At 41.2% G+C, this 15882-nt stretch overlaps 2 protein-coding genes across 2 annotated transcripts in view; one reads left to right on the forward strand and one right to left on the reverse strand.

Annotated features, from left to right (window-relative positions):
• dnajb13 (DnaJ heat shock protein family (Hsp40) member B13) overlaps positions 1 to 15701 on the forward strand; it is an 84870-nt gene extending 69169 nt beyond the window's left edge. Inside the window, exon 8 of the mRNA XM_087988327.1 lies at positions 15567 to 15701. Coding sequence (XP_087844453.1) covers positions 15567 to 15585 — 19 coding nt within the window. The 3' untranslated portion in view covers positions 15586 to 15701. The remainder of the gene's footprint in view (positions 1 to 15566) is intronic.
• Positions 1 to 15882, reverse strand: part of LOC122550857 (dicarboxylate carrier UCP2) — a 32569-nt gene that overhangs the window by 15958 nt on the left and 729 nt on the right. The gene's annotated exons all lie outside the window — the stretch shown is intronic.

Below are 15882 nucleotides of genomic sequence, written 5' to 3' on the forward strand. Positions count from 1 at the left end.
CAGTATATGTGGAGAGAAAGCAGAGTTAATAAGACCATAAGACATAGGAGTGGAAGTAAGGGCATTCGGCCCATCGAGTCCACTCCACCATTCAATCATGGCTGATGGGTATTTCAACTCCACTTACCCGCATTCTCCCCTTGGCCCTTAATTCCTTGTGACATCAAGAATTTATCAATCTCTGCCTTGAAGACATTTAGCGTCCCGGCCTCCACTGCATTCTGCGGCAATGAATTCCACAAACCCACCACTCTCTGGCTGAAAAAATGTCTCCGCATTTCTGTTCTGAATTTACCCCTTCTAATTCTAAGGCGTGTCCACGGGTCCTAGTCTCCTCGCCTAATGGAAACAATTTCCTAGCATCCACCCTCTCCAAGCCATGTATTATCTTGTAAGTTTCTATTAGATCACCCCTTAATCTTCTAAATGCCAATGAATACAATCCCAGGATCCTCAGCCATTCCTCGTATGTTAGACCTACCATTCCAGGGATCATCAGTGTGAATCTCTGCTGGACACGCTCCAGTGCCAGTATGTCCTTCCTGAGGTGTGGGGACCAAAACTGGACACAGTACTCCAAATGGGGCCTAACCAGAGCTTTATAAAGTCTCAGTAGCACAACGGTGCTTTTATATTCCAACCCTAGAGATAAATGACAACATTGCATTCGCTTTCTTAATCACGGAATCAACCTGCATGTTTACCTTTAGAGAATCCTCAACTAGCACTCTCAGATCCCTTTGTACTTTGGCTTTACGAATTTTCTCACCGTTTAGAAAGTAGTCCATGCTTGTATTCTTTTTTCCAAAGTGCAATACCTCGCATTGAATTCCATCAGCCATTTCCTGGACCACTCTCCCAAAAACTGTCTAGATCCTTCTGCAGCCTCCCCACTTCCTCAGTACTACCTGCCTGTCCACCTAACTTTGTATCAATCAGCAAACTTCGCTAGAATGCCCCCAGTCCCTTCATCCAGATCATTAATATATAATGTGAACAGCTGCGGCCCCAACACTGAACCCAACTCTCTGCCTTCTATCAGACAGCCAATCCTCAATCCATACCAGTAGCTCACCTCGAACACCATGGGCCCTCACCTTGCTCAGCAGCCTCCTGTGTGGCACCTTATCAAAGGCCTTTTGGAAGTCTAGGTAGACCACATCTACTGGGTTTCCCTGGTCTAACCTACTTGTCACCTCTTCAAAGAATTCCAACAGGTTTGTCAAGCACGACCTCCCCTTACTAAATCCATGTTGACTTGTTCTAATAATATTTTGGGTCCAGTGACCCTTCTTCAGAACTGATATGAAAGAGTAAATGATAGTTGGATAGAGCTGGAAGACAGAGAGAGGGAGACAGAGAGAGATTAATGAACTCAAATGGTGAATCCTGAAGGTTACAGAGCCCCCACTTCAACACACCACGGTATTCCCTGGCCAACGTCACTGTCTCGGGCTGGGCAAGCTGGAAGACAGCATCTCATTTTCTGATTCTAATTACCTCAGGCTGAACCTTACCCATTCCTTTCTCTGCCCAACTGCTTCTCTCTCTCTCAATTCCATTTTCATCTATCATTTACTTCTCTCCTCTCCTCTCCCCTCCAGCCCAACCCCAAAGATGCTGCCAAACACTGAAATCACACCTATCCCATCATTAGGAACAAGGTGGAGGATGCAATTAGAGTCAGAGAGACATACAGCAGGGAAACAAACCTTTCGGTCCAACTCATCCATGCCAACCAGATATCCCAAATTCAACTAGTCCAATTTGCTATTATTTGGCCCATATCCCTCCAAATCCTTTCTATTCATATATGCATCCAGATGCCTTTGAAATAATGTAATTGTACCAGCCGCCTCCACATCCTCTGGCAGTTCATTCCATACATGCATTATTCTCTGCATGAAAAAGTTGCCCCTTAGTTCCCTTTTATATCTTTCCCCTCTCACTCTAAACCTATCCCTTCTACTTCTGGACTTTCCCACCCCAGGGAAAAGGACCTTTTCTATATATTCTATCCATGCTCCTCATGATTTTATAAACCCCTAAAAGGTCACCCCTCAGCCTCCAACACTCCAGGAAAAACAGCCCCAGCCTGTTCAGCCTCTCCCTGTAGCTCAAATTCTCCAACCCTGGCAACTTCCTTGTAAATCTTTTCTGAATCCTTTCAAGTTTCACAACATCCTTCTGATAGGAAGACCAGAATTGCACGCAATATTCCAAAAGTGGCCTAATCAATGTCCTGTAGAGTCGCAATATGATCTCCCAACTCCTGTACTCGATACTCTGACCAATAAAGGAAAGCATACCAAATGCCTTCTTCACTATTCTATCTACCTGCGACTCCACTTTCAAGAAACTATGAACCTGCACTCCAAGGTCTCTTTGTTCAGCAACACTCCCTAGGACCTTACCATTAAGTGTAGAAGTCCTGCTCTGATTTGCTTTTCCAAAATGCAGCACCTCACATTTATCTAAACTAAACTCCATCTGCCACTCCTCAGCCCATTGGCCCATCTGATCAAGATCCTGTTGTACTATGAGGTAATCTTCTTCACTGTCCACTACACCTCCAATTTTAGTGTCACCTGCAAACTTAGTAAATATAGTTATGTTCACATGCAAAATAATTTATATAAATGACGAAAAGTAGTGGATACTGCACTGATCCTTGTGGCACACCACTGGTCACAAGCCTCCAGCAACCCTCCACCACCACGCTCTGTCTTGTACCTTCAAGCCAGTTCTGTATCCAAATGGCTAGTTCTCCCTGTATTCCATGAGATCTAACCTTGCTAACCAGTCTCCCATGAGAAACCTTGTTGAACTCCTTACTGAAGTCCATATAGATCATTTCTACTGATCTGCCCTGAATCTTTGTCACTTTTACAAAAGAACTCAATCAAATTAGTGAGACATGATTTCCCACGCACAAAGCCATGCTGACTATCCCTAATCAGTCCTCGCCTTTCTAAATACGTCTGAATCCAGTCTCTCCAGATTCTCTCCAACAGCTTACCTACCACCAATGTCAGACTCACCAGTCTATAGTTCCCTGGCTTTTCCTTACCACCTTTCTTAAATAGTGGCACCACATTAGTCAACCTCCAGTCTTCTGGCATATCACTTGTGATACAAATATCTCAAAAAAAGGGCCTAGCAATCACTTTCCTAGTTTTCCACAGAGTTCCAGGGTACATCTGACCGGGTCCTGGAGATTTATCCACTTCTATGCATTTCAAGACGTACAGCACCTTCTCCTCCTCTATAATATGGAGAATTTTCAAAATGTCACCATCTATTTCCCCACATTCTATACCTTCCATGTCCTTCTCCACAGTAAACACTGATGCAAAATACTTGTTTATTATCTTCCCCATCTCCACTCAGGCTGTCTTGCTGATCTTTGAGGGGCCCTATTCTCTCCCTAGTTACCCTTTTGTCAATGTATTTATAAAAAAACCCTTTGGATTCTCCTTAACTTTACTTGCCAAAAGCTATCTCATAATCCTTTTTTGCCCTCCTGATTTCCCTCTTATGTATACTCCTACTGCCTTTATATTCGAAGGATTGACTCAAAACTGCTGTCTATACCTGACATATGCTTCCTTATTTTTCTTCACCAAAACCTCAATTTCTCTAGTCATCCAGCATCTCCTACACCTACCAGCCTTTCCTTTTTAAAAGGATCATAACTGGTACTGCAAAGCTGACACCATGGATTTGTAGATTTTTAAATATAAATTGTTTGCAGAAATTTTAAACATTACTTATTTAACAGAATGTAAAACATTAGCATAGTTACAAGACAGTCGTAGAGTCAAAGATGTACTTGCACAATGTAATTTTCTAAAATAACCAAATTTAAATTTACCATCTGCTGATTGCAATCAGTTTCCTTTTATGTCAATGCATAAAGCCAGAGGTACTTCCTCAATGATTTGCATCACCACTCTGCTCATTTTCAGTTCTGCTACAGGCAGTTGTCAGTAATTCAGCTCAGCTATGTTATGCATCAGTTAAGTTGATGAATTGGGGGTTTTGTGCTGGAAACTAGGTATTGGTCAAATATGTGGCACAAAAAACATTACTGCAGAAAAGGAACAGAATTCCAGTTTTAAATAGGATATCATGGGATGTCCTTGTTCCTAAATCTAGCTTGAAAAAATTTAGAGATTTTTTTTTATGAGATTGCCTCTTTAAGCAGGAAGTTATGGTGAAGGTAAAGAACAGGAACATAATTTGTGCATGCAAGGACCTGAACGTTTTTCAGAGTGGTGGGAGTTTCATTCTATTTATATGGGACAGAGAGGAAGTAGTGAGTCTTTGAATCCATGTAGGAGGGCTAATTCTCACACTAATTTTAGCATTAGTAGGAAGGCAGGATAGCATCTGCAGTTTTATGCACAATCCACTCAATAAGCACCTTTAGACAGATTCCGAATCAAACAAAAAGGATGGGTAAATTGGCCAATGTTGGAATCATGGAATAAACTCCTTACATGAAGTAAATTTTTAATCTAAACATGGTTTTCTGCAAGAGCAATCAGATCACTACCTCACCATTCCCCATAAAGCAATTTTTAAAATCCGAAATGGATCCCATTTCTCCTTTGAAAACGATATTGTATCTGCCTCCACCACACCGTACTGAGCCAGCCATGAAAATACAGTGACAACAAGGGCAGGACAGATGCGAGTAACTCATCATTTAGCTCCCCACAGCCTATCCATTATCTGCAAGGCACAAGTCAGGAATGTGATAGAATACTCTGCACTTGCCTGGATGGGACCAGCTCCAAAAACACTCAGGAGGACACCCTCCAGGACACAAAATGTCTCCTAATTTGACTCAGCACATTCAAGAGATTGAGGAAGGTTAACTCTTTCTCTCCACGGATGCTGCCAGACCTGATGAACTTGACCAGCAATTTTGGTTTTTGTACCTTCAACACTTAGCCCATTCACTACAACTGCATAACGACAACAGTGTGTGTACCATCTACAAAATTCACTGCAGGAACTCACATCAAGGTTCCTCCAACAGCACTGTCCAAACCCACTACCTCTACCACCTAGGACAAGGGCAACAGATACATGGGAACATTACCACCTGTACATTCTGTTCCAAGCCTTTCTCCATCCTGACTTCGAAAATGTAGCGCAGTACCTCACTGTTGCTAGGTCAAGATCCTATATCTTCCTTCCTAACAGCACTATGGGCGTACCCAAGGCAGCAGCATTTCAAAAAAGGCAGCTCACCACTGCCTTCTCCAGGACAATTATGGATAGGCCATTAATATGGGCCTAGCCTTCAACAGCCACATACTGTGAATATAAAAAACTCTTTGGCTTTTTAAAATATTACAGGTGGACTGTGAGACATTGATGCAAAAATTAAGGTTTAAGTTAGTTAAACAACTTCTTTTAAAAAAAGCTTCCAGTTAAAAGGATGACTGAGCTATTCCTTGAAAGCTGTATTCAATATACTGGCTGTGCACTGCTGGTGGCATTCAATAATACCAGTCGACTAAGTAGGTCTACATGGTCTAAATAGATAATAGATGCAGGAGTAGGCCATTCTGCCCTTCAAGCCTGTACCGCAATTCAATATGATCATGGCTGATCATCCTTAATCAGTATCCTGTTCCTGCCTTATCTCCATAACCCTTGATTCCACTATCCTTGAGAGCTCTATCCAACTCTTTCTTAAATGAATCCAGAGACTGGGCCTCCACTGCCCTCTGGGGCAGAGCATTCCACACAGCCACCACTCTCTGGGTGAAGAAGTTTCTCTTCATCTCTGTCCTAAATGGTCTACCCTGTATTTTTAAGCTGTGTCCTCTGGTTCGGCACTCACCAATCAGCAGAAACATGTTTCCTGCCTCCAGAGTGTCCAATCCTTTAATAATTTTATATGTCTCAATCAAATCCCCTCTCAGTCTTCTAAATTCAAGGGTATACAAGCCAGTCACTCCAGTCTTTCAGCGTAAGGTAGTCCAGTCATTCCAGGAATTGACCTCGTGAACCTATGCTGCACTCCCTCAATAGCCAGAACGTCTTTCCTCAAATTTGGAGACCAGAACTGCACACAGTACTCCAAGTGTGGTCTCACCAGGGCCCTGTACAGCTGCAGAAGAACCTCTTTGCTTCTATACTCAATCCCTCTTGTTATGAAGGCCAGCATGCTATTAGCCTTCTTCACTACCTGTTGTACCTGAATGCTTACCTTCATTGACTGGTGTACAAGAACACCCAGATCTCTTTGTACTGCCACTTTACCTAAATTGATTCCATTTTAGGTAGTAATCTGCCTTCCTGTTCTTGCCACCAAAGTGGATAACCATACATTTAGCCACATTAAACTGCATCTGCCATGCATCTGACCACTCACCTAACCCACCCTGTAATCTCCTAACATCCTCCTCACATTTCACCCTGCCACCCAGCTGAGTATCATCAGCAAATTTGCTAATGTTATTACTAATACCATCTTCTATATCATTAATATATATTGTAAAAAGCTGCGGTCCCAGCACTGATCCCTGCGGTACCCCACTGGTCACTGCCTGCTATTCCAAAATGGAGCCGTTTATCACTACTCTTTGTTTCCTATCAGCCAACCAACTTTCAATCCAAGTTAGTACATTGCCCCCAATACCATGAGCCCTAATTTTGCTACTAACCTCCTGTGAGACTTTATCAAAAGCTTTCTGAAAGTCCAGGTACACTACATCTACTGGATCTCCCTCGTCCATATTCAGAGTTACATCCTCAAAAGATTCGTCAAGCATGATTTCCCCTTCATAAATCCATGCTGACTCTGACCTATCCTGTTACTACTATTCAGATGTGTCATAATTTCATCCTTTATAATAGACTCCAGCATCTTTCCCTCCATGGAGGTCAGACTAACTGGTCTATAAATTTCCTGCTTTCTGTCTCCCAGCTTTCTTAAAAAGTGGTACAACACTAGCCACCTTTCAATCCGCAGGAACTGATCCTGAATCTATCGAACTCTGGAAAAGAAGTGTTTCTAGTAGCCAAACAAATTGACTTTAGATTCACCACAAGCTCTACAGCAGTGTCTTGGCAGTTATTTTAAATCAAATCTGTTTGGGCACGTTATAACACACCTCTGGGTTAGGTGGTGCTAGAACACGGACATCTAGAAACTCAAAATAGGAGGCCACCGTTCAGCCGTTTGAGTCTGCTGTCTCATTCAATCTGATCACAGCCGATCATCCAACTGAATTCCTTATTCCTGCTTTGTCCCCGTATCCTTTGATTGCTTAAATCCCAAGTCCTCAGGGAGACTGGTTAGCAAGGTTAGATCATGTGGAGAACTAGCGATTTGGATACAGAACTGGCTTGAAGATAGAAGACAGAGGGTGGTAGTGGGGGGGTGGGGGAGGGAGGTGCTTTTCAGACTGCAGGCTTGTGACCAGTGATGTGTCACAAGGATCAATGTTGCATCCACTGCTTTTTATCATTTATATAAATGATTTGGATGTGGACATTGGAAGTATAGTTAGTAAGTTTGCAGATGACACCAAAATCAGAGGTATAGTGAACAGCGGAAAAAAAAAGTTACCTCAGAGTACAACAGGATGTTGATCAGATGGGCCAATAGGCTGAGGAGTGGCAGATGGAGTTTAATTTAGATAAATGAGAGGTGCTGCATTTTAGAAAAGCAAATCAGAGCAGGACTTATACACTTAATGGTAAGGTCCTAGGGAGTGTTGCTGAACAAACAAACTTTGGAGTGTAGGTTCATAGTTCCTTGAAAGTAGAGTTGCAGGTAGATAGGATAGTGAAGAAGGTGTTTGGTATGCTTTCCTTTATCGGTCAGAGTATTGAGTACAGGAGTTGGGAGGTCATATTGCAGCTGTACAAGACATTGGTTAGGCCACTGTTGGAATATTGTGTGCAATTCTGGTCTCCTTCCTTTCGGAAAGATATTGTGAAACTTGAACGGTTCAGAAAAGATTTACAAGGATGTTGCCAGGGTTGGAGGATTTCAGTCAAAGGGAGAGGTTGAATAGGCTGGGTACTGTTTTCCCTGGAGCATCAGAGGCTGAGGGGTGACCTTATAGAGGTTTATAAAATCATGAGGGGCATGGATAAGATAAATGGACAAGGTATTTTCCCTGGGGTGGGGAAGTCCAGAACTAGAGGGAATAGGTTTAGAGTGAGAGGGGAAAGATATAAAAGAGACCGAAGAAGCAACCTTTTCACAGAGGGTGGTGAGTGTGTGGAATGAGCTGCCAGATGAAGTGGAGGAGACTGGTACAATTACAGCATTTCAAAGGCATCTAGATGGGTATATGAATAGGAAGGATTTACAGGGATATGGGCTAAGTGCTGGCAAATGGGATTAGATTAGGTTAGGATACCTGGTAGGCATGGACGAGTCGGACTGAAGGGTCTGTTTCCATGCTGTACATCTCTATGACTATTTCTATATCTAACTAGTGACATTGTACGCTTTTCATTGTTCTACAGTATTCCTACACTCAAATATACATGACAAAATCTATATCTAACTCAGTCTTGAAAACATTCAATGATTTGGTCTCAAAAACTTTCTATGGCAGAGAATTCCACAGGCTCACCACTCTCCATGAGAGAGGTTTCTCTTCATGGTCTATCCTGTCTTCTTAGTCTAGACCACGACCTCTAGTCCTGGACTCCCTGGTCATCGGAAACATCCTTCTTGTATTTATCTGGTTTAGTCTGGTTAGGTTTCTATGGAGATCCTCCCTTGTTCTGCTTAGTTCCAGTGAAAATAAACATCAACAACCCAGTTTCCCTTAATAAGTCAGTCCTGCTATCCCAGGAATGATAAACCTGGATGTGGAGGGAACACACAAAAGAGCATCCTTCTTCAGATAAGGAGGCTCAGAGATAGGGGGCCACAAGAGGCCCTCATTAACAAAGCTTTTCCTGCATGTCATTAAGTTGTGTGTCAAGAGGAATGTGTTTTGGAGAAAAGATGTTTACATGCAAAGTCAGACAAGTTCTTGAGTCAATAATAGATGACCTGTCAAAAAGAAAAACAAGGTATTGTTCCTGCAAGCATTTGACAAATAACGTGGTAGGATGCAATGTAGTGAAGTGCAATATTTCTAATCAGCACACACAAATCAGATTTTCCATTGGCAACTATAGTAGCTGCTTTTGTAATGCAGCAATATTTGATTTGGATCAGGACAGGACAGAATTCTGGACAAAATCATTGTTCCTTTGTCCTTTACTGAAATTACTTTTCATAATTTCATGTGCAAAATTAACCAAAGAAGCAGTTGGCGTGCTGGTTGGAGAATGGGAGGCAGTTTATATATTTTTTTTAAAAAAGTCCAGGACAAGCTGCAGCCTTATTGTATATAATTATTACCAAGGTTGCAAATGGAATGCTGCACAGATTGGCAAGAGCACAAGTTTCAACCACCTCTATGAGTAAATGGTTTTCCAACTCTCAATGAAGGAACATGAAGAAATACTGAACTCAGGTGAATTAATGGAAGTGACTTATGTCTGTGGATCTACATCCCCAAATGAGCCAGTTTTCTCAGAAGACAGGAAGAAAATTATTTCTAAAACAGAAGACACCAATCAATGGCACTTAAATATTTATAACCTTTCCAGTTAGATTTTAATACCAACAGAAAGTGCTGCAATTATACAAATCAGTCAACCATGAGCTGGTTAGAAATGTTCTTTAGAAAGGATCTCTGAAATATTGGTAGAGGTGGAAAGCAGGACAGGTGGAAATAAAAACAGATCCTCCAGTCACAACAAAAATTAGCGAGTCCAATGACCAGTTACTTCCTTAACACAGAAGCATGAATTTATCAATCTAAAAAAAATAATTTCAGTAAAGGAATGGAAAGACATTATAGAACAAAGGAACAATTATTTTGCCCTCCTATCGGAGAGAAAATACATGGTTCGTGAACCTTGTGTCACACTTGGTGGCACAGTGCAGGAGGCCAAGGAGGACTATAACTAAGGAAAGGAAAAAGAGGGTGTTACAAACTTGTAAACTACAGGGAGCATTGATTCATGTGCACGGATAGAAGGAAAATGGTGTAATGGCCATGGAATGATATGGATGGCAGAAGGTAACCCATCAGATACAGAAACTGCTGAGATGAAAGAGCAGAAAGCAAGTAAAAGCCATGACACGGATATCACTGTGGCTTGTCACTTAAGCGCTACCTCCCATTCCCACATTGTCCTGTCCATTTTCCTACCCAATAAATCATTGCCTTGCAGCTCTAATGAACATTAACCCATCTTTCTCCAGAGTACTTTGCAGTCTCAGTCTCAACTCAATTTTATAACTTCAGGGCTCAAAATTACTTAAAAGAAGATGTGTAATGTTTTCAATGATTTGTGTCCCAACCCCTCAACTGCAAAAAAATCTGACAGTCAGATGTACAGCACAGAAACAGACCATTCAGTCCAACTCATCCATGCCAACCAGATATTCTAAAGTAATCAATCCCATTTGCAAGCATTTTTCCCATATCCCTCTAAACCCTTCCTATTCATTTACCCATTCAAATGCCTTTTAAATGGTGTAATTGTAACAGCCTCCACCACTTCCTCTGGCAGCTCGTTCCTTATATGCACCACCTTCTGCATGAAATAGTTGCCCCTTAGATTTAAAAGGAACCTTTCCCCTCTCACCTTAAACCTATGCCCTCTAGTTGGACTCCCCTACCCTGGTAAAAAGACCTTTACTATTCACCCTATTCATGCCCCTCATGATTTTATAAACTACTATAAGGTCACTCCTCAGCCTCCAACACTCCAGGTAAAATAACCACCACCTATTCAGCCTCTCCCTATAGCTCAAACCTTCCAACCTTGGTAACATTTTTGTAAATCTTTTCTGCACCCTCTCAAGTTTAACAACATCTTTCCTGTAGCAGGGAGGCCAGAACTGAACATAATATTCCAGAAGTAGGCGAACCAATATCCTGTACAGCTGCAAAATGACTTCCCAACTCCTGTACTCAATGCACTGAGCAACAAAGGTAAGCATATCAAATGCCTTTTTCACTACCCTGTCTACCTGTGATTCCGCCTTCAAGGTACTCCAAACCCGCTTTCGATGGTTCAGTAACACTCCTCAGGACTTTAGCATTAATATGTACAAGTCCTGCCCTACCAAAACATAGCACCTCACATTTATCCAGATTAAACTCCATCTACCAGTCCTTGGCCCATTTGTCCATCTGACCAAGGACGCATTGCATCAAGGTAACCTTCTGCGCTGTCCGCTACAGCACCAATTTTAGAGTCTCAGCAAATTTGCTAACCATACCTCCTATATTCACATCAAAATTATTTGTATAAATGACAAAAAGCATGGACCCTGCATCGATCCTTGTGGCACATCGCTGGTCACAGCCCTCCAGTCCGAAAAACAACCCTCCCCTACCACCTTGTGTCTCCTACCTTCTAGCCAACAGGAGAGAATGGAAAATAGATTTGTTATTTACTGAGCAAGCCTGTTCCTGTTTCCAAAACATTTCAGTTGAGATTGGAGTCTCCAGGTCATTGATTCTCCAATTGCACACCCACAACCCACCATCTACCCTCAAAATGAGAATAGCTCATCAGTATCTTAGCTATTTGCCTTTTCTTTTATTTTGTTTTATTCTAAAATACACCTTCCCTTTTTTTCTAAGACATTAAATCATCTTCAGTACTGAAACTGAAAAATTACTCAAATCATTAAATGACGACGTGTTTTGTTTTGTCTCTATACATTGCCAACATCTTCGGTTTTTGTTTCCGGTTTCTATCATTTAGTTTTAAACAAAAAAAATCTTTATACTCCTTAGATTTAGGCTAGATCATTTAAACATCAAAAGGGTAATCTGGCACCAGCAGAGACCAGGTTAAACAAGATCCGATTCCTTCAGGGATGAATAATAGAGGGGCTGGCACACAATTGGTTGATTCTGTTGCTAGGGCTGGACTGAAACGTAAGTAACATCTGCTTCGCCCTGTGAAACCAATACATAAGACAAATAATTGCCTCTACTCTGTCAGAGAACATTTATAGCAGTAGATAAAAAGGAACAAAACAACCTGAGGCCACGATAAAATCTCTTGCAAAATAAGACATTCAATACTTTGTTTATGGACTAAAATCCACACTGAAAAAAATCTGTGTGCATTTCAAGATAGCAATTCCTATTAATAAAATGGTCCAGCTTGCAACTATACCCAGAGCTGAGTTATGGAAAAATATTCTGTAAATTGCAAAGCTGTTCTAAGCACACGTAAAAAGGAAAACAATGCTAAGTTAAGGCTAGGTGGAAATATGATAATGATCATTCGTCCATTTGCTCCAGTAATACGACATTACTATGTCTAGCATCCTGCAAACCACCCAGAAAATTCTATTAACAAACTAAAATCCACGTAAAAATTGTAATTCACATTGGTGTTTCTATGGCTACCAGACAACACCATTTACATGATACCTTAAACTTCAAAAATATTGCATGACCATTCACAGAAGTAATTTGAAAATACACCAAAATCAGAAAAAGTAGAAATTAGAAAGGGTAACAAAGAGTTGGTCGAAGAGACAGCTTTTAAATAAATAGATGGACTGACAGACGGGTTGGAAGCTCATTGGATTCTCTGCAAGAAATCAAGGCTGTGAATATTCCAGTTCAGCTTCAGACAGCTCCCAGAGAGAAGGATGGGTTTGGTGGTTAGGCAGCAGACTATGTGCTGGGGGCCAGAAAAGCGATAGAACAAAGAAATCAAAGTATAAAAAGGACATTCAGCCCCTTTAGTCTGTCCTATCTTTCAAGAAGAAGAAGATCATAGCCAATTTACACCAAGCCTCAACTTTCATACCAGCTCCTCAGCAAATTAAAGACAGGGAGAGAGCAGTTGCAATATCAGAAAACATGGACCAGACCAGGATAGTCAGTAATTTAGGGGGAAATGGATTGGAGGAGCAAGTAATAGGTCTCATGAACAAGAGGAGCTGAGTGAGCATGAGGGGAGTCAACAGAAAGATCACAATGGAGCTCTTTCAACAGTTAAACAAAAAAACGGTTTATATTTCAACAAAATTCACTGGCTTCTTTCATCATGATTCAAGTCAAACTACAATGCAAGCCCAGGTGAAAAACTGAAAGGCAGATCTACAAAAACTGGCAGTAGTCAGATTAACTCACTACTGCAAACTCAGCCTTCTTACCCCAGAGGGCTCTAACTAACAGAAATTTCAAAATTCTCAAATTCAAAATAGTATCAACAGTTTAGGTTTTCTTAAACCTATCTTGTTTCTGTGCAATTCATATCATCAGAATGAACACAAGGGGAACATTGCAAAGAGGCAGATCATTGTTATGGAGGACTAATTGATGGGAAAATGTTGGAAAATGACAACATTCTGAAATGATGAACAAAGATAGAATTCTAAGACACACAAGTTATTAAAGAAAACAGTGAAGGTTAATGTATTTGTTCTCAGAATGTGGACACTATTGATAAGTCTATGCCTATTGTCCATTTCCTAATAAATTGTAAGTTAGCTAGATCGATCATGTCAGATGGCATTAGCAGTTGATCACAGGGCACATTAGCAGTATCAAATTTACTTCCCTGAAATGGTGCATTGTTACAACAATACAAATTCTAAACAATGCAAGGCATTAGGTGGACATTTTCTTCTCCTTAATATCTCTCTGTGAGCCTATAAATTACCAGATTTAATTACTCTAAAAACAAGTCAAGTCATTCCCTCAGCTACCTTGCTTACACTTCCACCCACCCAGTTTCCCAAAAGGCAGTTTATTCTATTCCCTCAGTTTCTCCATCTCATTTTATCAGCTGATGTCACCTTCTACAATCAGTGCAGCTGCTAAAAAACAAAATTTTATTTACAACCTTTGACATAATGGAGGTATCCCAAGGTATTTTGTGGAAGCATTATAAAAACAATATCTGACACCGAGCCATATAAGGAAACATGATCAAAAGCTTGGTCAAAGGTAGGTTTTAATATGCATCTTAAAAGAGCGATAGAGAGTGAACTCTTGGTAGTTGAACATATGACTCTGATGATTCTAGAAAGATGAGAGGCTGAAGGAGACCAGAGAGACTGGAGGGGGCTAACATGGAGAGATTTCCAAATCCGAATGAGAATTTGAAAATTCGACATGTTATTTAACCAAGAGCTACCAAAATTACAGGGAAGATGTTGGCATCATGGTTTTATCACTGAACTATTAATCCAGTGACCCAGGTTCTAATCCAGCCAAGGCAAATAGAATTGAATTTTTTAAAAAAAATTCTGGAATTAAGAGTCTAATGATGACCATTTCAAAATGTCAGAAAAAACCTATCTGGTTCTTTCATATCCTTTAGACAAGGTATCTGCTATCCTATCCTGGTCTGGCCTACATGTGACACCAGACCCACAGCAATGTAGTTGACTCTGAACTGCCCTCTGGGAAAAGAGGGATGAGTAATAATTGCTAGCCTAAACAGCAAACCAAAAAAGTAGTTTATTTGCAGGGGTGAAATTGAACAAGTTTAGCATGACTCAAGGGAACAGTAATGTGTCAGCCTGATCCATTCTGTTCCAGTTTCACCAGTGCTGATGTGCACAGACCTCTGGAGGTCCTCACAGTGACCAGTGAAATTAGAGGGAACATAGGATGTAGGTAGCAAAGTTTTGAACAACTTTGCATTTGCAGAGGATAGATTGCAGGAGCTAGTCAGGCTGATGATTTCACAAAGAGGATAACCCCTACTATGATTGCCCCTATGTCTCTCTCATTTCCTAAATTCTTTCCTCACTAAATTGCTCCCAGGCTCATTAGGCTCCCCATGTCCTCACCTTCTCCATTCAACAGCTCATTCTCGGCCATTTCTGCTACATTCACCAAGCTGCCACCAAAGACTCCAACTCCCCTTCAAGCCTGTCTGATGGGACTCTGCCATCTGGTTCATGCTTTGATCACCCTCAGCACACAGTACCCGTTCTCCATCATCTAGGCACCAAACACACACTAAGTCACTTTATATTCCAAACTTAGCATACTGTTACTCACCACACTAAATGCTGTCTTCTCCACATTGGAGAGACCACATCAGTGTTGCTGTTTTGCTGAACAGAATGGTGTCATACTTTCAGTTATTTGCCATTTTAATTCTCCAATCTGAACCTCAATCTGTTAAAGTTCAGCAGCAGCTTGAGGAACAGCCCCACCTGTTTTGAGGAGGCATTTTATATTAACTGACTTTTGAATAGAGTTCAACAGCTTAAAGTTTAACCACAACACCCATGTTTTTAAAGCCACCTTCAATCACCAAGTGTCAGTGTTGGCTTGTCACCTTTTGTTATCTTTTAGCCTTACTTCAACCATTCTTTGTCATTTAATCACTCCTATATCCCAAACTACTGCAGCCTCTCTTTCCTTCCTTACCAGCTTTAAAAAAGCATTAGTTTATCTCTAACCTTTGCCAGTTTTGAAATAACCTGAAACAATGAATTGAGTTTATTTTTTTCTCTACAGGTGCAGTCTGCTCTATTGAGCACTTCAGGACTAGGATCATTAAACCAGAACTGAGCCAGTGATTTCCAGCACAATCTCAAACTAAACACAATTTGATTGCAAAGTTTAAAAACAAATTATTTGGGTCTGCGTCAGGATTCAATGCAGAATCAATGTGGCACAGTGGTTAGCACTGCTGCCTCACAGCGCCAGAGACCCAAGTTCGATTCCCGCCTCAGGCAACTGTCTGTGTGGAGTTTGCACATTCTCCCCGTGTCTGCATGGGTTTCCTCCGGGTGCTCTGGTTTCCTCCCACAGTCCAAAAATGTGCGGGTTA

This window comes from Chiloscyllium plagiosum, unplaced genomic scaffold (assembly GCF_037043375.1).
Source record: "Chiloscyllium plagiosum isolate Xiang-an unplaced genomic scaffold, Cpla_swu_hap1 HiC_scaffold_6, whole genome shotgun sequence".
NCBI lineage: Eukaryota > Metazoa > Chordata > Chondrichthyes > Orectolobiformes > Hemiscylliidae > Chiloscyllium > Chiloscyllium plagiosum.